Source organism: Ostrea edulis, chromosome 3 (genome assembly GCF_947568905.1).
Source record: "Ostrea edulis chromosome 3, xbOstEdul1.1, whole genome shotgun sequence".
NCBI lineage: Eukaryota > Metazoa > Mollusca > Bivalvia > Ostreida > Ostreidae > Ostrea > Ostrea edulis.
This window is the reverse complement of record NC_079166.1, coordinates 76193202-76216631: the sequence shown is the minus strand read 5'-3', so window position 1 is coordinate 76216631 and position 23430 is coordinate 76193202. Positions and strand designations below refer to the sequence as shown.

At 31.8% G+C, this 23430-nt stretch overlaps 1 protein-coding gene across 1 annotated transcript in view; it reads right to left on the bottom strand.

Annotated features, from left to right (window-relative positions):
• Nucleotides 1-23430, bottom strand: part of LOC125675027 (uncharacterized) — a 48159-nt gene that overhangs the window by 7078 nt on the left and 17651 nt on the right. The window contains exons 5-10 of the mRNA XM_056159034.1: nt 17668-17772; nt 16239-16459; nt 5027-5276; nt 4786-4857; nt 4055-4222; nt 1899-2060 (exon numbers count right to left, since the gene is read on the bottom strand). Coding sequence (XP_056015009.1) covers nt 1899-2060; nt 4055-4222; nt 4786-4857; nt 5027-5276; nt 16239-16459; nt 17668-17772 — 978 coding nt within the window. The remainder of the gene's footprint in view (nt 1-1898; nt 2061-4054; nt 4223-4785; nt 4858-5026; nt 5277-16238; nt 16460-17667; nt 17773-23430) is intronic.

The following is a 23430-nucleotide window of genomic DNA, read 5'->3' as shown; positions in this document are numbered from 1 at the left end:
CCGAAAATTCAATGGAACCGGAAGTGTAGCGGATCTACGCCGACGGCCCAAAAGGCGTGTAACAACCCCTCAACAGGATCGCTACATAAGAGTGACCCATTTACGTGACAGGCATTTGACAGCTCGAGCAACAGCAAGGCGCACATTGAGAACACATGGAAGACCCCTCAGTGATCAAACTGTGAGAAACAGACTTAGGGAAGGGGGATTGCGGGTAAGAAGGTCTTATGTAGAGTTGGTATTGTCTGCAAGACATAGGCAACTTCGATTAGCGTGGGCAAGACGCCATCTGAGGTATACGCGCGCGGACTTGGGACAAGTTCTTTTCACAGATGAGTCCAGATTTTAAGGCGATCAGATGAACGGTCCCGCGTCTACCGCAGAATTGGCGAACGATATATCGACGCATGTGTAAGGGAGCGAGGACAGTTTGGAGGTGGTTCTGTCATGGTGTGGGCGGGAATATCGTTTCACACAAAAACACCAATGATCCCAATCCATCAGAACCTGAATGCAGCAAGGTACCAAAACCTTGTCCTACAGCCAGTGAAAATCCCGCACATCCAAGTAAATCGCGGAATGGTCCTTATGCAGGATAATGCGACCCCACACACGGCAAGAACCACCCAACAGATGCTGCAGGGTCACAATATCCGCGTAATTGACTGGCCCCCTTGCAGTCCAGACCTCAATCCCATTGAACATGCATGGGACGAGGTAGACAGGCGAGTAACCTTACTAACACTTGGAATAACATTCCACAAAGGTTTTTACACATTTACGTGACCTCAATGCGAAACAGGTGCCAGGCAGTAGACAGGCGAGTAAGACAGCTTCCCCAGCCGCAGAATCTGGCAGAGCTTGAGAGAAACCTTACTAACACTTGGAATAACATTCCACAAAGGTTTTTACACAATTACGTGACCTCAATGCGAAACAGGTGCAAGGCAGTTATTCGAGCGAATGGGGGACACATCCGGTATTGCTTGTTGAGAATTTCAAAATTTAGGGTACTGTTAAGTTTTCATGTTTTTAATTGAATATTTCAATAAATGAACATTGAAAAAAAAATTGACTTCTTTTGAAGATGTTATTATTTCATACCAATCAAAACCTATGTCAAAATAATAGAAAATAAAACCAGTGGACGACAAAACTTAGGTGGGGAGTTAGAAATTTTGTTTAGTATATAAGCCTTCTCCTTTAAGGTGCAAGGTAAAGTCCACATAATGATATACACGAGAAGGGTTTTTAGAAGGGATAGATCTGTAGCTCCTGTTTCGTCACAATATATTTTCAGAGAGCTACAGTTCTGCAGCTAACTGCAGGTCTCCAAAACTGAAAGGCAAGCTATCTATTATAATTCTGTTAATATGATAGACAAGCTATCTATTATAATTCTGTTAACATAATATGCGAGCTATCTATTATAATTCTGTTAATATGATAGACAAGCTATCTATTATAATTCTGTTAACATAATATGCGAGCTATCTATTATAATTCTGTTAACATAATATGCGAGCTATCTATTATAATTATGTTAACATAATAGACAAGCTTTCTATCATAACGTTGTTAACATGATTGCACAGTAGTGCAGGAGACACCCGAAAGTGTTTCGGACAGGTACTGACAGGGCCCAGATTAAGATCTACCATCAGTAAGATAATTGGCAATTCAATTAGATTCATAATTAAAGACATTGTTTGGTAGATTGTTTAGCACAAAGAAAAAATGTTATACATGTACAGATATTTCAAGATAGTGATGAATATATGTGACGGGACCACGTACAATATGCTGAATAAAACACAAGATAATGATGTTATCGGAACAAAGATCACCCATACTGTTAAAGAACACACTGTTCGTTATATCCAGTCCTTCATACTTACGAATGCATTCAAAGTCAGTGGCTGGCCACACATTGCTGATGCAGGTAATGATATCGTTTGTGTTCTCCTTGGCGAAGAACCCTGCTAAACAGTAGTATTTGGCGACATTATTCTGGACAGACACGTCGGCGTTGGCAATGGCGGGAGGTTGATGACATACAACTGTGAAAAAATAGGTGAATATGTGTACATTGTATTATAAAACTAATCTTACGGAGACATGTTTTACCGTAAAAGGAATGTAATATAAAGACGTGAATTACACTGTAAAAGAACAATGGTGGGTGTGTTGCATTGTTGAAGAAATATTACACAAGTGTATATTGTATTGCAGAGAAAATGTTATAGAGATGTACATTGCACTGTTGAAGGGATGTTATTCAAGCAATGAATTATCATGTTTTGAAAGGTGAAGTGTCGTAACTGCAACGATGTGTGCATAAAAACTGAATAACGTGCGTTTGCACACAGGTATCCCGTTGCAGTTATGAGACTACAATTGTAGATCTTTCAAAACATAAAAATTCTCTGCTTATATTCACATTGTAAAAATATTTTAATATGTGCAATTTTTATTTATATTTCAAATTTCCCGCCTAAAGTACGTAACGATTAACAGAGCAGCCATGGAACAGCAAAATGTGATGTCATAACATGAAAGAAAAGAGTGCACAATGTTGAACAATAACAAAAAAAAAAAAAAAATAGTATACCAATAATATACCAATTCTTTTTCAAGAAAATATCATAAACTTGGAATTATCAATAAAGTTGTACAATCTGGACTTAAAAGAGCTCTTTTCAAATCTATCTAATTGTAAACAGCGTAGGTATAATAAGTTACCATATATGCCAGTTGAGTCATGTTATCACTACCATGAATCGTCTGCCGTAAAATGGCTGAACTATTGCCTAAAACGGCGTAAAATCTCAATCAATCAATCGATCGAGGAATTGAAATTACGATAACTGTATGCAGAATAATGTTATTATAGAGGTGTGTATTATATAAATTATGAAATGCTTTAATTCACACATATTGAAATATTGTAGATGAATATGTTTGGTCAGTTGTGTCCAGACGAATTTTTCAGGATGATTTTGCTACACCTCCTCGTTCTGGGCTGACAGTTACCTAGAAACATGGAGACAAAATTCTTGGAATGGTAAGGCCAGAACAAAGCTCTGATATTACATGTAATATCAAAGTTTCTGGAGGTGCACGAAATCTGATTACAGAAGCTGGTGCATTGGGTCAAATCTAAGAAGTGACGTAACATATGAGAATCCCTTTAGAGGGACATGTACACGATTTGAGCAAAACAAATCTTAATTTTTTTTTATTTTTAATGTTTGAAATGCTTAACTAATGTCTTACTAATAATTAGCAAAACTTTGAATGCCAGTAGTCAAGGTACTAGAGCGATACAGAGGTAACAAGTCCTTGTTATGTAAACAAGGCCCTGTGATGTTTTTGTTTGCATAAGGTAGGTTAAATAAACTAGTAAAAGTTTCATTAAAAGCAGATTTTTTTCAATTAATAAGATAATTCCTAACACAATTAAATATGTGCTCGCGTTTGGCACATCTGATTTTGTTTTAAACACGATATTTTCTATTAAACAGTCTAAAGTAAACAAAAACAAGGCACTAGCCTTGTTTACATAACAAATAATTCCGAGTGCTATATCTCACTTATAACTCAAAATATTTATATCCCAATTTTGGTTGATCATTAGAAATACTTTAGTGAAGCATTGTAAACTATAAAAATGGAAAAATACAATTTGAAAAATTTCCGTTCAAATCATGCCCGCGCCCCTTTAACTCTATGATTGCGGCATGGCTTCCAATCCCGTTGAATTTTATAGCTCCACAAATCAAATTTACACAACACAAAGATGTTTACATGTTAAATGCAGTTTGAACACATTTAGTCACTAGTTCTTGAGAAGAATGTTTTCATTAGAGTTTCCTTGACATGCAACTTCCCAAATGAGTTAAATATCCTCTGCATGTTGTGCGTTGGGGTAAGATTACAATTCCACTTTCTTCATTATATAACTACAGTGTATGTCTGACTATTGTACATTTTGCAAAGGAATTTTAACATTCTATCTACGAGTGATGACCACGGAGGTGCCAGTGTGATGTACCTTTGCAGAACATTGTAGTTATTGACCATGTTCCTTGTACACAGCTTATCACCACGTCATAAGAGCTCTCGGTGTATCCAGGCATGCAGGCATACACTGTGGTGCTTCCATTAGTTACTCCATCGTAAACTTTGTAGGCGTTGGCGATATCTCCCGGGATGGGACAGTCTACGAGGAGAAAAAAAATATCGATAAACGTACAACGATCACTCGAAGTACATCTATTATAACATAAACAAATGCAGACAAAATGGAGAATGTGAGAGAGAGAGAGAGAGAGAGAGAGAGAGAGAGAGAGAGAGAGAGAGAGAGAGATAGATTTTACATCCCTTCCAAAATTGTTCGCTCACATTGAGGTATGATCACTAACCGCAGATGATATATTACAAATTTAGAATTGTAGTTGCTTAGAGATCAAGATCGTAGTACTTTAATGTACCATCGTCTGTCGCGAGACAGAACCACGGTTTTAAAGATCATATCTGAAAGACCTGTGACTGACACTTCTAAATACTTCATTTATGCAATAGCTGCCTATGTCTACCTCTTAGACCTATCACAAGACTGGAGCTAGAATGTGTGCTTTAAGACCTACATTTTGTAGTATCAAGAAATGAACGCTGTAACTAACAGGTCAGAGAAAGACAGAGGGAGAAAGAGAGAAAGAAAGAAAGAAAGAGAGAGAATTGATATGTAATTCATGAAATATAAGTTTAGATTGAGTTTGTTACCGGTAGGTGTACACGTGGTTGTTAATGACGTCCACTGAGGAGAACAATCGTTTGTTCCTGTGCATGGTGACCCTGCAATATAAATAGTAATATAAACTGATATAGCGGTTATACGAGACTGTAGTGCTCGGATATATATTGATACACGGTCATTTCTTTAAGTAGATTTTAACTTTTTTCTTGCTTAAACCTATAAATTTCTACTTTCACCAGGAGGGAGGGGGTGAACATCAGAACACACCAGACAATGATATAACTTGTACTGTAACCTCCACCAGAGTGCTCTGCTGATTGTTATTCCCAGCACCCCATTGTCCATCCACGTAAACCAAGTAGCCATTGGTCGTCGTTGGATCCGGTCTCCATAAAAGCACTTCCGTTTCAGTGTACCCGTATATTATTGCACCATATGAGTCTGCTGAGTTGTCTATCATAGCGCTTCCTCCAGCATAGAATATAAACCCATCATTGTTTGATGTTAACACTTTCATCTGCATAATATTCAAAGATAAAACTGTCATTCTTGTTTTCAAAAGGATTATTATAATGACAATGTATCTTAAATCTCTATGGTCTAGATTTTCCACCATGTAAAACGAACTCATTAACATATATAAAAATTGTCATTTTTCAAAACAGGAAAGACCTTTTCTATCATAAAATTATTTTTAAAAGAATGCAATTGCTTTCAATTCAGCATCACATTCCCTTAAGAGAAATAAGAATATGGAATATCTCTTAGTAATTGATAAATAGATTTGTTGCTTTACGCTCTTTCAAACCTAAATATAGACAGTTGCGTCAGAGGTACATGTATGTACGTCATGTTGAGATTCCCCACATACGCATGGGGTATTAAGAGACACATAGCCAGACTTGGCTTTGAATCGTCGAAAAATGACACCAGTCTTAATTGAACAGATCATGTGTTTGAACAACGAAGGACGAAAAAAGTTGAGAAAGCAGAATTAACTTGATGTAATTCACATATATGCTGGACTCCTTGCTTCACTATTTGAATCGAATATGCTCTACGCATGCGCAGGAGTTCACTCCACGAGCGGCAAATGCATTTATGGGTTCCCACTATAATTACTGTTCGAATAATCTTCTCACTGTTTTCTTTAGCATGAAAATATGAATGTTTTCAAGCATGCAATTAAGAGAAAGTTAATAATTTCATAATCTAATTCAGCTGCATTAAAGTATTTATGTACACTTGAAAAATAAAACAAAAAACAAATCAACATCGGACCATTCAGATTTAATTAAACACGATTTCGGATATATTCTATGAAGCAATGTACTGCTAAGTAATCCTATATACCATGGGCTATCGGGAACCATTGTTTTTTCCTTGCTGACGCAAATCAATCACCTGCTAAACAGAGAATTTAAAAGAAACGCATGCGTCTTTGTACAAGGCCATATTCATTAGATTGGTTCCACATTCCTTTAAAAGAGAAACACATAGATTGTATTCTTGAACAGTTGTAAATCCAAAAATCATTTGCTGCTTGTACCCTGCTATGTTCACCATGCTCTTCATTTTTTTCATTCTTTATAAGACCTGTGAGATTGATCACTGTTCGCGATCGTCATTTTCTGTATTTATAAGATTTGTGAGATTGATCACTGTTCGCGATCGTCATTTTCTGTATTCTTTATAAGATTTGTGAGATTGACCACTGTTCGCGATCGTCATTTTCTGTATTCTTTATAAGATTTGTGAGATTGACCACTGTTCGCGATCGTCATTTTCTGTATTCTTTATAAGACCTGTGAGATTGATCACTGTTCGCGATCGTCATTTTCTGTATTCTTTATAAGATTTGTGAGATTGACCACTGTTCGCGATCGTCATTTTCTGTATTCTTTATAAGACCTGTGAGATTGATCACTGTTCGCGATCGTCATTTTCTGTATTCTTTATAAGACCTGTGAGATTGACCACTGTTCGCGATCGTCATTTTCTGTATTCTTTATAAGACATGTGAGATTGACCACTGTTCGCGATCGTCATTTTCTGTATTCTTTATAAGACATGTGAGATTGATTACGGTTTTCAATTCTTTATCTTCATTTCTGCTAATGAAATAATAATAGTAATCAAACAGTCGTGCATACTTTTCATCTAAATTCTCTTTACTAAAAGTTCAAATAACGATGTTCAAATTGAAGTCACGTCTATTTCCGTGTGAAGTTCCTTTAGGCTTGAATTCTGTTGGATCTGTCGCCAGTGATATAAATCTCTCTACCCGTGATGTAAATCCTTTGAATTTAAAACCATTGATGACAGCAGTTTCTTCGTGATTATTTAATTCATGTTTCATTGATCTACCACCCATTTGCATTTCCGATAACACACACAGGTAACAGAGATGATAGCAATATACAGATAAACACACGGACAGAGAGGATCACCTCCATGTGGAATTGTTGATGAAGATGGATGTATTGGCTGTTTTTGCTATGGCAGACAACAAAAGCCATATGAGATACACGTAGTATATGCATGGAAGCCAATGTCTTCTCAAGTACTGTGTATTGATTTCATAAACAGTTAATGAGAATTAATTATATACATAAACAGTTAATGAGAATTAGTTATATACATAAACAGTTAATGAGAATTAATTATATACATAAACAGTTAATGAGAATTAGTTATATAAATAAACAGTTAATGAGAATTAATTATATACATAAACAGTTAATGAGAATTAATTATATACATAAACAGTTAATGAGAATTAGTTATATACATAAACAGTTAATGAGAATTAATTATATACATAAACAGTTAATGAGAATTAGTTATATACATAAACAGTTAATGAGAATTAATTATATACATAAACAGTTAATGAGAATTAATTATATAAACAGTTAATGAGAATTAGTTATATACATAAACAGTTAATGAGAATTAATTATATACATAAACAGTTAATGAGAATTAATTATATAAATAGTTAATGAGAATTAGTTATATAAATAAACAGTTAATGAGAATTAATTATATACATAAACAGTTAATGAGAATTAGTTATATACATAAACAGTTAATGAGAATTAATTATATAAACAGTTAATGAGAATTAGTTATATACATAAACAGTTAATGAGAATTAGTTATATACATAAACAGTTAATGAGAATTAATTATATAAACAGTTAATGAGAATTAATTATATACATAAATAGTTAATGAGAATTAGTTATATACATAAACAGTTAATGAGAATTAATTATATACATAAACAGTTAATGAGAATTAGTTATATACATAAACAGTTAATGAGAATTAGTTATATACATAAACAGTTAATGAGAATTAGTTATATACATAAACAGTTAATGAGAATTAGTTAAATACATAAACAGTTAATGAGAATTAGTTAAATACATAAACAGTTAATGAGAATTAGTTATATACATAAACAGTTAATGAGAATTAGTTAAATACATAAACAGTTAATGAGAATTAGTTATATACATAAACAGTTAATGAGAATTAATTATATAAACAGTTAATGAGAATTAGTTATATACATAAACAGTTAATGAGAATTAGTTATATACATAAACAGTTAATGAGAATTAGTTAAATACATAAACAGTTAATGAGAATTAGTTAAATACATAAACAGTTAATGAGAATTAGTTAAATACATAAACAGTTAATGAGAATTATTAAATACATAAACAGTTAATGAGAATTAGTTAAATACATAAACAGTTACTGAAAATTAGTTATATACATAAACAGTTAATGAGAATTAGTTATATACATAAACAGTTAATGAGAATTATTAAATACATAAACAGTTAATGAGAATTAGTTATATAAACAGTTAATGAGAATTAGTTATATACATAAACAGTTAATGAGAATTAGTTATATAAACAGTTAATGAGAATTAGTTATATACATAAACAGTTAATGAGAATTAGTTAAATACATAAACAGTTAATGAGAATTAGTTAAATACATAAACAGTTAATGAGAATTATTAAATACATAAACAGTTAATGAGAATTAGTTAAATACATAAACAGTTACTGAAAATTAGTTATATACATAAACAGTTAATGAGAATTAGTTATATACATAAACAGTTAATGAGAATTATTAAATACATAAACAGTTAATGAGAATTAGTTATATAAACAGTTAATGAGAATTAGTTATATACATAAACAGTTAATGAGAATTAGTTATATAAACAGTTAATGAGAATTAGTTATATACATAAACAGTTAATGAGAATTAGTTATATAAACAGTTAATGAGAATTAGTTATATACATAAAAAGTTAATGAGAATTAGTTATATACATAAACAGTTAATGAGAATTAGTTATATACATAAACAGTTATTGAGAATTAATTATATAAACAGTTAATGAGAATTAATTATATACATAAACAGTTAATGAGAATTAGTTATATACATAAACAGTTAATGAGAATTAGTTATATACATAAACAGTTATTGAGAATTAATTATATAAACAGTTAATGAGAATTAATTATATACATAAACAGTTAATGAGAATTAGTTAAATACATAAACAGTTAATGAGAATTAGTTATATACATAAACAGTTAATGAGAATTAGTTAAATACATAAACAGTTAATGAGAATTAGTTATATACATAAACAGTTAATGAGAATTAATTATATAAACAGTTAATGAGAATTAGTTATATACATAAACAGTTAATGAGAATTAGTTATATACATAAACAGTTAATGAGAATTAATTATATAAACAGTTAATGAGAATTAATTATATACATAAATAGTTAATGAGAATTAGTTATATACATAAACAGTTAATGAGAATTAATTATATACATAAACAGTTAATGAGAATTAGTTAAATACATAAACTGTTAATGAGAATTAATTATATACATAAACAGTTAATGAGAATTAGTTAAATACATAAACAGTTAATGAGAATTAGTTAAATACATAAACAGTTAATGAGAATTAATTATATAAACAGTTAATGAGAATTAGTTATATACATAAACAGTTAATGAGAATTAGTTATATACATAAACAGTTAATGAGAATTAGTTATATACATAAACAGTTAATGAGAATTAGTTATATACATAAACAGTTAATGAGAATTAGTTAAATAAACAGTTAATGAGAATTAGTTATATACATAAACAGTTAATGAGAATTAGTTATATACATAAAAAAGTTAATGAGAATTAGTTATATACATAAACAGTTAATGAGAATTAGTTATATACATAAACAGTTAATGAGAATTAGTTAAATACATAAACAGTTAATGAGAATTAGTTATATAAACAGTTAATGAGAATTAGTTATATACATAAAAAAGTTAATGAGAATTAGTTATATACATAAACAGTTAATGAGAATTAGTTATATACATAAACAGTTAATGAGAATTAGTTAAATACATAAACAGTTAATGAGAATTAGTTAAATACATAAACAGTTAATGAGAATTAGTTATATACATAAACAGTTAATGAGAATTAGTTATATACATAAACAGTTAATGAGAATTAGTTAAATACATAAACAGTTAATGAGAATTAGTTAAATACATAAACAGTTAATGAGAATTAGTTATATAAACAGTTAATGAGAATTAGTTAAATACATAAACAGTTAATGAGAATTAGTTAAATACATAAACAGTTAATGAGAATTAGTTAAATACATAAACAGTTAATGAGAATTAGTTATATACATAAACAGTTAATGAGAATTAGTTATATACATAAACAGTTAATGAGAATTAGTTATATACATAAACAGTTAATGAGAATTAGTTATATACATAAACAGTTAATGAGAATTAGTTAAATACATAAACAGTTAATGAGAATTAGTTATATACATAAACAGTTAATGAGAATTAGTTAAATACATAAACAGTTAATGAGAATTAGTTATATATATAAACAGTTAATGAGAATTAGTTATATACATAAACAGTTAATGAGAATTAGTTATATACATAAACAGTTAATGAGAATTAGTTATATACATAAACAGTTAATGAGAATTAGTTAAATACATAAACAGTTAATGAGAATTAGTTAAATACATAAACAGTTAATGAGAATTAGTTATATACATAAACAGTTAATGAGAATTAGTTAAATACATAAACAGTTAATGAGAATTAGTTATATACATAAACAGTTAATGAGAATTAATTATATAAACAGTTAATGAGAATTAGTTATATACATAAACAGTTAATGAGAATTAGTTATATACATAAACAGTTAATGAGAATTAGTTAAATACATAAACAGTTAATGAGAATTAGTTAAATACATAAACAGTTAATGAGAATTAGTTAAATACATAAACAGTTAATGAGAATTAGTTATATACATAAACAGTTAATGAGAATTATTAAATACATAAACAGTTAATGAGAATTAGTTAAATACATAAACAGTTACTGAAAATTAGTTATATACATAAACAGTTAATGAGAATTAGTTATATACATAAACAGTTAATGAGAATTAGTTATATACATAAACAGTTAATGAGAATTAGTTAAATACATAAACAGTTAATGAGAATTAGTTAAATACATAAACAGTTAATGAGAATTAGTTATATACATAAACAGTTAATGAGAATTAGTTAAATACATAAACAGTTAATGAGAATTAGTTATATACATAAACAGTTAATGAGAATTAGTTATATACATAAACAGTTAATGAGAATTAGTTATATACATAAACAGTTAATGAGAATTAGTTAGATACATAAACAGTTAATGAGAATTAGTTAAATACATAAACAGTTAATGAGAATTAGTTATATACATAAACAGTTAATGAGAATTAGTTAAATACATAAACAGTTAATGAGAATTAGTTAAATACATAAACAGTTAATGAGAATTAGTTAAATACATAAACAGTTAATGAGAATTAGTTAAATACATAAACAGTTAATGAGAATTAGTTATATACATAAACAGTTAATGAGAATTAATTATATAAACAGTTAATGAGAATTAGTTATATACATAAACAGTTAATGAGAATTAGTTATATACATAAACAGTTAATGAGAATTAGTTAAATACATAAACAGTTAATGAGAATTAGTTAAATACATAAACAGTTAATGAGAATTAGTTAAATACATAAACAGTTAATGAGAATTAGTTAAATACATAAACAGTTAATGAGAATTATTAAATACATAAACAGTTAATGAGAATTAGTTAAATACATAAACAGTTACTGAAAATTAGTTATATACATAAACAGTTAATGAGAATTAGTTAGATACATAAACAGTTAATGAGAATTATTAAATACATAAACAGTTAATGAGAATTAGTTATATAAACAGTTAATGAGAATTAGTTATATACATAAACAGTTAATGAGAATTAGTTATATAAACAGTTAATGAGAATTAGTTATATACATAAACAGTTAATGAGAATTAGTTATATAAACAGTTAATGAGAATTAGTTATATACATAAAAAGTTAATGAGAATTAGTTATATACATAAACAGCTAATGAGAATTAGTTATATACATAAACAGTTAATGAGAATTAATTATATAAACAGTTAATGAGAATTAGTTATATACATAAACAGTTAATGAGAATTAGTTATATACATAAACAGTTAATGAGAATTAGTTATATACATAAACAGTTATTGAGAATTAATTATATAAACAGTTAATGAGAATTAATTATATACATAAACAGTTAATGAGAATTAGTTAAATACATAAACAGTTAATGAGAATTAGTTATATACATAAACAGTTAATGAGAATTAGTTAAATACATAAACAGTTAATGAGAATTAGTTATATACATAAACAGTTAATGAGAATTAGTTATATACATAAACAGTTAATGAGAATTAATTATATACATAAACAGGTAATGAGAATTAGTTATATACATAAACAGTTAATGAGGATTTGCTATATACATAAACAGTTAATGAGAATTTGCTATATACATAAACAGTTCATGAAAATTAGTTATATACATAAACAGTTATTGAGAATTAGTTACATGTATATACATAAACAGTTACTCAGAATTAGTTACATACATAAACAGCTAATGAGAATTAGTTATATACATAAATAGTTAATGAGAACTAATTAGATGCATGGTTAGCGATTTCATATTCAGCTCAATGTCTACACGTGCACTTAGTGTTTTGATAATCCAATCTTAGTCTTACACATATGTAGTGTTTTTGTTTTGTATCCTATAGTTACACACACATTTAGTGTTTTTATATCCTGTCCAATAGTTACACACACATTTAGTCCTTTGTTTTCTATCATATAGCTACACACACATTTAATGTTTTTGTTTTCTGCCCTTTAGTTACACACACATTTAGTGTTTTTGTATTTTATCCTATAGTTACACACACATTTAATGTTTTTGTTTTGTACTATATAGTTACACTCACATTTAATGTCTTTGTTTTCTGCCCTTTACACACACACATCTAGTGTTTTTGTTTTTTATCCTATAGTTACACACACATTTAGTGTTTTGGTTTTCCATTACATAGTTACACACATTTAGTGCTTTGTTTTCTATCATATAGTTACACACATATTCAGTGTTTTTGTTTTCTATCTTATAGTTACACAACCATTTAGTGTTTTTGTTTTCTATTATATAGTTAAACTCACATTTAATGTTTTTGTTTTCTATCTTATAGTTACATATACATTTAGTCTATAGTTATGTGTTCATCCACGTGCATTTAAATTGGAGGTTTTTTTTTTGGGGGGGGGGGGTGTATAGAGAAAGAAGAGGATGTATCACAGGAAGCAATGGATATTTTAGAGCACTTTAGTCATTAATTTTATTTGTCAATTTTCATTGTTTTGTTTCACAAATGTCTCATTCAATATAGAAAAGGATTGGAGAGCAGGCCAGGAGCCCATAAAGTTTCTATCAATGAAATGAAAAATCCAATTTCATTCTTGGATGACTGATTTAGGATTAAGGATAGTTATGATTTGAATTAATTGCAATCGATACATACCTGTAGAATAAGAGTCAGAATAAACATTAATTTCATCAAAACAAATTTCTTAATTAGTCATCGTATTACAAAGATGGATTTTGAGAGAAAACAGGTTGATTTGTATACAATGCCATTTGTGTTATTCTATAGCATGTGAAAATCGATCGAAGTCGGAGAAATTTATGACATGCTTTGTAATCGATCGTCTACATTTCATCGCTTTCAATACAACAAAAACAAAAAAGATTCAATAAAAACAAAACTCGGTAAGTTTCAATGTAAGGTAATTTACGATATTCATCGTTATGCATTAAATTTATTTTGAAGCACCGAAACGCATTGTTTGTTATTTCATAGATTGGTTTTTAGATTACAAAAGTAGGGAAGAAATTAAAACTTGGTTGAAATAGGCATCGCTCTTGGTCTAAATATTTTAAGATGTTTACTTTTTAAACTTTAAATTTAAAGGGAAATTGACATTGTACATTAAAACAACATTGATTCTGCATTTGCATCGATATGTCTTTTCATGTTAGGTGAATGACAAAGAAGGAAAACCAGTTTTCTTTTGTTATTTCTTCTTTTATCCTCGGCACGTTTAAGTAGTCTGGACTTTCGAAAAAAATCTTTGACCTTATTATTTTCTTAGGATAATTTATTATTCTTTCATGTTGAATAAACAGCTTTCTCTACATCAATAGTTTAATGCTGCAGTGTAGTTAATTAGCGAATCATATTTAGAACGTAGCGAATGAAAAATCGCATCGAATTGTCCAATTATCACTGAACAAATCTATATCGAATGAATCAACATGTACATTTAAATATACTAGCGGGAAAAAAAACTGTACATTAAAGAATTTAGCATTAATAAATTTTCTATATTTATTGTTTATATTTATAAAATCTAAACAATGTATAAAGGTGATGATTTTGAACAATATCGGATAGTACCCGACTCAGATGCACGGACTTTTTCATGATCATGTTCACTGAGGAATCCAGATTTCATTTGGATAGCATCGTCACAACCGTTGTAGAGTGTATCGTCTCCATGGGGAGCGGTGCCAGGACGCTTATGTTGTGCAACGTCGACAATTCAGTGGAGGTAACGTTATGATGTGGGGTGGAAAAACAGCACGTGGAACGACCCCTCTACAAATTGTCAATGGACATCTCACCGGCGTACGCTATCGAGATGAAATTATTGAGCGTCATGTGATACCCTTTATACAGAGACAGCAAAATCACATCACTCCGCAGCAAGACAACGCAATATCACATGTTGCACGTGTAGTCAGGGAATGTTTTGTTCAACAGAATGTCGATGTCTTGCCTTGGCCAGCTGTTTCTCCCGATTTAGCGCAGATCGAGCACGTCTGGGATGAAATGGAACGACGTCTACGCCGTTTACCAAACCAGTCAGTGTCATTGGGTGATTTAGGCCAGGCTTTAATAAACATCTGGAACAACATCCCTCAAGCATTTCTGAACACTTTAGTGGCATCAATGAGGCGCCGTTATCAAACATGCCTGAATGCAAATGCTGGTCATACGCGTTATTAAATTTGTTAATTCAAGTTCGAATACATGTGTCTTTCAAGTGTGCTGAAATTGACGTTATTCGACGTTAACATTAATGGATTATGAAATGTTGTAACGAATACATTTTTTAACAGTTTTACAAAAAATAAAATTTGTTCATTGTTATTTTTTATTATTTTTTCATATATCAAATAATGAACAGTTTCTTTTTCCCGCTATTATATATGTACATGTAGATACACGCACCTCTAAATATAGAGTTTTATTGTGTTGTATTAAATGCTGTGAAGGCCGACACAATTTGATGAAAATTCATCGGACAACTTAAACACATGTAGTCGGTTGGGTCCATTATGTATACAAGGCTATACGAAGCTGCCTGCAATTCTTGTATAGTATAAAGATATCAAATGCTTTTGTTAAAAAAATTCCGGAGGTTCAAACTTGGGTTTCCATGATATTAAAAAAAAAATGAAATTTGTGTAGACGCCACATCAACGTTGTAATGCAGTTTCAGTGTCTGGCGCCAAATTCGTATCTATACTTGTACAATGTACGTATTAAATTAGAACAACCTTGTCAAAAAGAGAGTCCGCATGATGTAATTACATGATTAAACTTACCTGTACAAAAATTATCATGATGCAATTACGTGCTTAAACCTACCCTGACAGAAATTATCATGATGCAATTACGTGCTTAAACCTACCCGGACAGAAATTATTATGATGCAATTACGTGCTTAAACCTACCCGGACAGAATATTATCATGATGCAATTACGTGCTTAAACCTACCCGGACAGAATATTATCATGATGCAATCACGTGATTAAACTTACCTGTACAGAAATTAATGTTGAATCCAAAGGATAGATTGAATCTAATTTTACACGCTCTATTGTAGGAGAGGATGGATCTACATTGTTTTTGTTCACGAGGAACGAAGTCGAGAAAAACTTATTGCAGGGGTCTAGAATCCAGGCCTGAATGTAGAGAGTGGCAGAAGAGCTCTGCAACTCCTCCGTGCCCCATCCGTCTCTGGCACAAGCCACGTAGTTGTCTGAAAAGACATAATTATACTAAGTTTCATTTCCAACTTCACTGTAGAAATGTAATAAACGATCATACCCATATTATCATGTGGTTGATGACGCTATTCAAAGTCATTGGGGGATATAAGAATACGATGTTATACCTTTCCAAGGCTGAGATGCATAATGTATATGATATAATGTCAAGGGGGATAACTGTGTAATATAATCTGAAACACATTGTGGGAGAATTTAATCCCGACTATATTGTGGACTAAGTTTATGTTACCATTAATAGTCAAGAAATGTAAGTGCGATTCATACACAAGCGATATATGGACTTTGTAATAAAATATCTCATTATATATCATTTACGAAAAGAGAGCTTGCAATCATATTGAAAAGGAAAAAATGCAGAGAGAATTACATGTACAAATGCCATACACATATACGCGCGCGCACAGACGGGCTAAAATACATTTCTAACATTTCATATGAGCATTAAATAATAACCCAGGTACTGGTATTAAATTGCTGGGGAAAAAAGCAATAAATGAAATAATTTCCGATGCTGCTTTCTTTTCCACTAATTTTCCAACAATAAACAAATTTCATACAATTTGTCCATGAAAAAAACAACAACAAAAAACCGCACTTATCATGACAAAAACTGATGTGAAAAATGCATCCCACTGAACATGTTCTGAAGAATAGATAGTGTCTGTTTTTTCGCCTTCAGAAAGCCGCCATAAGAGGTGACAGTCACAGGTCTTTTGGACGAGACAGTGAAAATCGAGGTATTGTGTCACAGTGAGTATTACACTGTATGCGTAACACGATAAAAAAAAAACCACAGTAGCGGGCTGCAGTGTGGGTCATAGGTCAACATTGCGGGTTTTCACCTGCTGTCGGGAAGCCTTAAAATGAGAGAAAGACGTTCCAAGGAAAAGCTTTCTTTTAAAAGTGCGTGATTTTTCGTTCTTGTTGTAACCAATACAACGTACACAGTTTTTCTTCAAACTCATTATATTACAGTTTGTGAATCAATCAGTCACCCATCGAGTAATTAAGATAGTTCGTTTATCCTATCTAGCACGCATCTGTAACATTTCCAATTACCATTTTCTTCATGCATGATCATTTTTTAAAGATATCGGATATTCGTTATTTATTTATTTTGTCAAATCTGATCACAAATGTCCAGAACTTGAGGATTTAGACAAACGACTGGCAATACCTGTTGGTGCGGACAGTGTCCACAGACGGATTTCCTGGTCGTTGTAGGCGAACACGGTTCCGCAAATAGACTGGTAGGTCTCAGAGATTGAGTTGAATGTAACACCTTCAACACAAAATGATGACAGAAATCATTATCAACAGGTCTAAATTTCATCTTTTTCTCTAATAGGATTTGATTTATTGAAGTTATATTGGTCATCGAAGCTAAATATTGCTAAAATAATATCAAGGTGCATCATCTGGATTTCCGGCTATCAGGCATTTCTATTTCGGGTATCGAATGTTTACAAGAACTTTATATATTTTACGACAATTAAGGAGACCCACATGTCTGGGTGGCGGATCACAATACCCCCTCACATACACCCACATGTCTGGGTGCCGGATCACAATACTCCCTCACATACAAACACTGCCGATCCTGATGGTCATGGACATATAATTTCATTTTGCAACGTTTGGTGGTGGTGTTGGGGGGGGGGGGGGGGGGGTCGTAGGAGAAGATAAATTCATAAATTTCTAAAATTCATAACACGAAAACTAATTTTCTCGAAATTACAAAATCCTAATTCGTGATTATGGTGGCGATCGTGTGGGGTGGGTTCTTCACTTTGTTGAAGAAATGCAAGCTTACATTCCTTCAGTACTACACAAACGATAGGAGTACCCTAAAGTAAAGGGGAAATAACTAACTTAACATGTAAAAGGTAGGGAAATTGAACGTTCGTTGTGAAAAAGTGGGAGTGGGTGGGTTAGTCCGAATAACGGTTCCAGGTTTGGTCTGTAATGGGTCCTCCGGGTAATCTAGACTTGTACTGTACATTCAGTGACAGAGATAGTGATACATGTACATGTCCATCCGAACAAGTGACCAGTTACTGCCTTTAGCTGGTGTATGATATGTCCATTGAAATTATGGTTTATGTTCCCAGTGGGCAAACTATTGAAGTCAAAGTGATGAATGATGTCTCATGCTCCGATGATGATTTATCTGTTAGAGATGGTAACCCAGCAACAATGGCCCAAAACTTTAACCCTCTCTCTACCGTATCGGTCAATATGACCGATAGCGCGTAAAAACAGGGCTACGCAAAAGGGGTGTCTATAAATCTTTGAAACTACGAACGTAATATATACGTTTTATATATTATATTTTTGGAAATTTTCTATATGTTTTAACTATGCAAAAATCAATTGAATAAATAAAGCCATTAAATTAAAAAAAGCATTTAAAATGAAAGATGACTTCGTCTAAATATGACGCAACTCTTTGTCGCAAGGCCATTTCCCCCCTCGCTATGATTTTTTTTATTTTCCCTATGGATGCAATATTTTTTATATTTTTGAGAAGCATATATTCCCTGCTTTCAGTACATATAAAAATTATTTTTAATGCCTGGCAAAGTTATAAGAAAATAGCAATTTTTTGCACATATACGTTGTTTTACGATTTTATTTCTCAATGTTTAAACAGATCGGCGTTTTATCTATATTTATATATGGAAATAGGAAAAAGTAAATACATCCTGTAAAAGTAGAGGAAATGTTCTTTTTAATGGACCCTTATTCATATCATAATTCTCTGTAGTTTTTATATTACGATAAAATGAAATTGGGACATGCTGCGCGGTTTTCTTAAAAATTAGCGACAAATCGACGTCGCTAACAGCAATCGACGCGCGTCGCACAATAAAGTGGTGAAAACTATTTGTATTGTCCTTTTTTAGTAAATTCGGTACCTGTTGATACACTAAAACAACATACATATATGTATGAAATAATCAGCCTGGTATCTCTGCTTTTTTTTTTTTTTTTTTTTAAAAAGCATAAAACCAATATTGGTTTATAACAGTTACACAACCTTCATGTAACTTCATAAAACACCTATTGAGAATGTTACATCGGCAGATTGAATTTTAAAAAGATTAATAAAGTACTTCAAATTCAGATATAAACGTTATATTTGTTCGGAATAGTAATAATTTTTTTCTCTGCCAAAGAAAGAAAACAAAAAAGAAGTTCGCCTATATATAGCCTGTATACTTTTATTTTTCCGTGATCCGGATCCCGGGCCTCGCGGGGTTTTCTGAAAGGGTGCACGGAGAACATCAACGAAAACGAACAAACACAGCTTCACCGTGACTGTCACAGCGAACGTTTGTATTTTACATCTTTAAAACGACCTGATGTCAGAAGAAGAAGACGCCCTGGATCCTCTGTTGCAGGATGACCCAAATGATCATGCATTCAGTATAAATACGTACATGTAAGTTGATGTAGCCACACAGGCCGACTAAAAAGGGGGGAAAATGCGGTTTTGTTATGAAAAATTCACGATTAATTAACCGCGATTTGATGCCATGCTTTGTCGTTTCATGAAAGAAAATATTTATATTTTATGATATCTAAAACAAGTGAATAACACCCTGTCCGGGTCCGGCAGTTTGATTAACACTCCCCCCCCCTTTCCCCAGAATTATCTCCTTACCTGACGCGCGAGTGTAAGAAGGGGTTGTATTTAGTGTATAATAGGATGGGGTGGTTTTAATCAGACTGGGCATTCACGACCGCTGGTGAGAAGGCTATTTTCCAAGTTTTTTCCATGTTTATAAAAGAAATTATCTTTCTATGAAAAGAAAACACAATCTGTTAGGAAAACACAATTTGCATTATTGTAATGATAGAAATTATTATCATAATTTGAATTATTTTCTTTATTCTGTAACAGAAATAAAAACAAAATGTGTGTTTGGGCCAAAATGGGGGTGGGTTAACATAAATCAAAGTCTGATTATGACAGGCTAATGAAAAATCATATTGATTTCTCTTTTATCCAAATGCATGTATTTTATATACACTTAGTAGCTTATGACCATAAATTACATGTGATCCATACATGCTGGTACTTGTATGCTATGACCTGATGGGCACGTGTCCCCTTCTTGCCGGCCTCCTCCGTGGCTGAGTGGTTAGAGCATTGCGCTCAAAATCACACGGCCTCTCACCTCTGTCGGCGCGGGTTCGAATCCCGTTCGCGCCGGTAAGTGAGAAAGTTTTCCCAGTTTACTTTCGAAAGATCGGTGGTCTCTCCCCACGTATCTGGGTTCTCTCTTCCACCAATAAAAAAACTGGGTGCCACCAGATAACTGAAAAATTGTTGAGTTTGGCAGAAAACATCAATCAATCAATCCCCTTCTTGCCTAGATTTTCTCTAATTTCGACTAAATCCACAGCCCATCAGAGTACCATAGAAGGGAATTTAGACACTGGGTACCATTAAGAAGCAATTCAATTCAACTTTTATATCTGGGGTCATTCACTTTCCCTCAGAGTTTCAGTATTTTCGCTGGACTCTGTAGGTTTTAACCTGAATTTCTTCAGTATTTGCCCTCGTGTATAATATATGCTAGGCATAATGCAGATACCTACATGATACATATTTTTTTCCATTACCCACTCTGCTACTCTCGCAATGTATAATAAAATATTCGATTCATTTCTAACACATGTATGCAATCCCTTACCTTATCTTTAAATAAATTTGAGTAAATAAATTTAAGTGCGAAACTGTTCCATGCTACCGTGAAACTTAGATTTTGCTTTTTAAACATAAACCAACAATTCTTAATTGTAATTTCTTTTCTTCTTTAAAAAGGGTATTAACATCCCAATATTTAGTGGGAAGTTCCCAGGTATCATCCGCTAGCGACAGTCTACTGACAAATCCAGACATGCATTGGAAGGATGCTAATGTGGAGGACACAGGAACACCTGATCCCAGAACTGTGGCATTTCATTCGGGGTGACAACCTGGCTTTCAGTTGGTATGACTCTTTGAGGTTGAATATAGGGTTTAATCAGTATAAATTTGATTAACATTCAAATAAATCCAGATAATACATTCACAATTGGAATCATGGCATTATGGTACACTGATATGTGTGTACCATTTTACTGGGGGGGTTTTTTTGTTGGTTTTTTTTTTTTTTTTTTTTTGCTGCATAACTAGGGATCGTATACATACAAAATGAGACAATTTCTAATTAGTTTCTAATTATAAGGTATGACACGTTTTAAGGTATGGTGGCCAATACTGATTTTATTTGCAATTTTCTTTCAGATATGGGACTCTATTATTCGGAGAACTGCAGATTTTATGATATGAGGCCGTCTTTAGGAAAAATGTGGCAGATCTGCCACATTTTTGTGGCAGATCTGCCACATCGCCCCTGGGAGGCCTTTATGGAGGGGGGTTGGTATTGTTATGGGTATATATCATTAGAGGACCTTCGTCCGCACTCGAAGGGGGGGGGGTCCGATTTTCTCCCCTCATCCCTACCCCCGGGGTAGGGCTTTTTGTTGAAGCTGTCTTTTACAGAAGATTTGGTTTTCTCCATCTGTGTTGCCACCAACCATTATGCTGAGATAGTCATATCTAGGGGGAAGGGTTGCCGTTAACTTCCCAAGGAAGTTTGCAGCCTCTCACTGAAGAGGAACTGTACAGGTATTACTAGTTTTAAAAACCGATATTGTGGCAGTGATTTCCAGTTTCAAAAGAATAATAAAATGCATAGTAAAAATATTACCTTTACCAAAATTAATCTGGCTGTGAATGTACATGTAACTCATTTATTAAATGTGTACTACAATTACCTCTGATAAAATTTCATAAGTAATTAAATGCATACTTTTCAGAGGACCTTGATTATCGAAAACATTTACAGAGCCAATTTGAGTATTCAAAAGCTTTGACAATACATTAGTATTTAGGACTAAGTATTAAGAAATACTTTTTTTCCAGAATTTTGTGCATTATCTTATACACGCCTGCTGTGAAGTTCCAGTCGATAGACAGATATTGGTCAACGCATGCCCCTGTCGGAACAACTCGTTATCAAGAATTATGTCTAGAAATAGGTTTCAAGAGGTTGAATATAAGAACATTTTTGTTAAATATGATGCAAGTACATTTAAATCTAGTGATTGAAAGTAAGTACTTGAACATTCGTTTATGTTGAACTTGGAGAGGAAAAATGGTTAGTACTTTTTGATAACATTTGATAAGGTGTTGTTGCTTAGCAACCAAATATAATTGAATAAAAAAAATAGATTATTTTAGATTAACAATAATTGAAAGATCTTTGTTTTAATGTTGCAATACTTATTCTATTTAATGGAACATAATGGCAAAACGTCATATTATTAGAAAATGATGGACAAGTATATAAAGTACGAAGTTTCCATTTGATGACCTTTGACCTTAATTCTCTTGATTATATTTTTTGTTAAAAACCTTTTAAAATGATTAAGATCTATTTAAAGATTATATTTTTAAAATAATGTGACATTTACTAATCATCATGGATTGTAATTACGTTTAAATTGTGTCGAATGGATGCAGAAAGGCAAATTATGGTCAAAATTGTACTATGAGTGTTGTTACTTAGCAACCAAAAATATTTTGTTTGTCAATAAAATTGATTAGTTTGATTTTGTTCTTTTTGTAGTATATTAAAAGGCACATTAGCTCATACATTTAGAATTTCCTATTTTTGATTCTAATCTAGTGAGAGGGGTCGTAATATATATATTTCAGAGAAAACAGATTGCAAAAATGTGCACTTATATGACCTTTGACCCCGTAGACCTATTTGAGGTCATGGGATACATTGACAAATTTTATAAGAAATTGTTCCCTGTCCAATTCCTAACAAAATTACATGTCATATGCCTACCCCAAATCGTGATCCATGCAGATTTA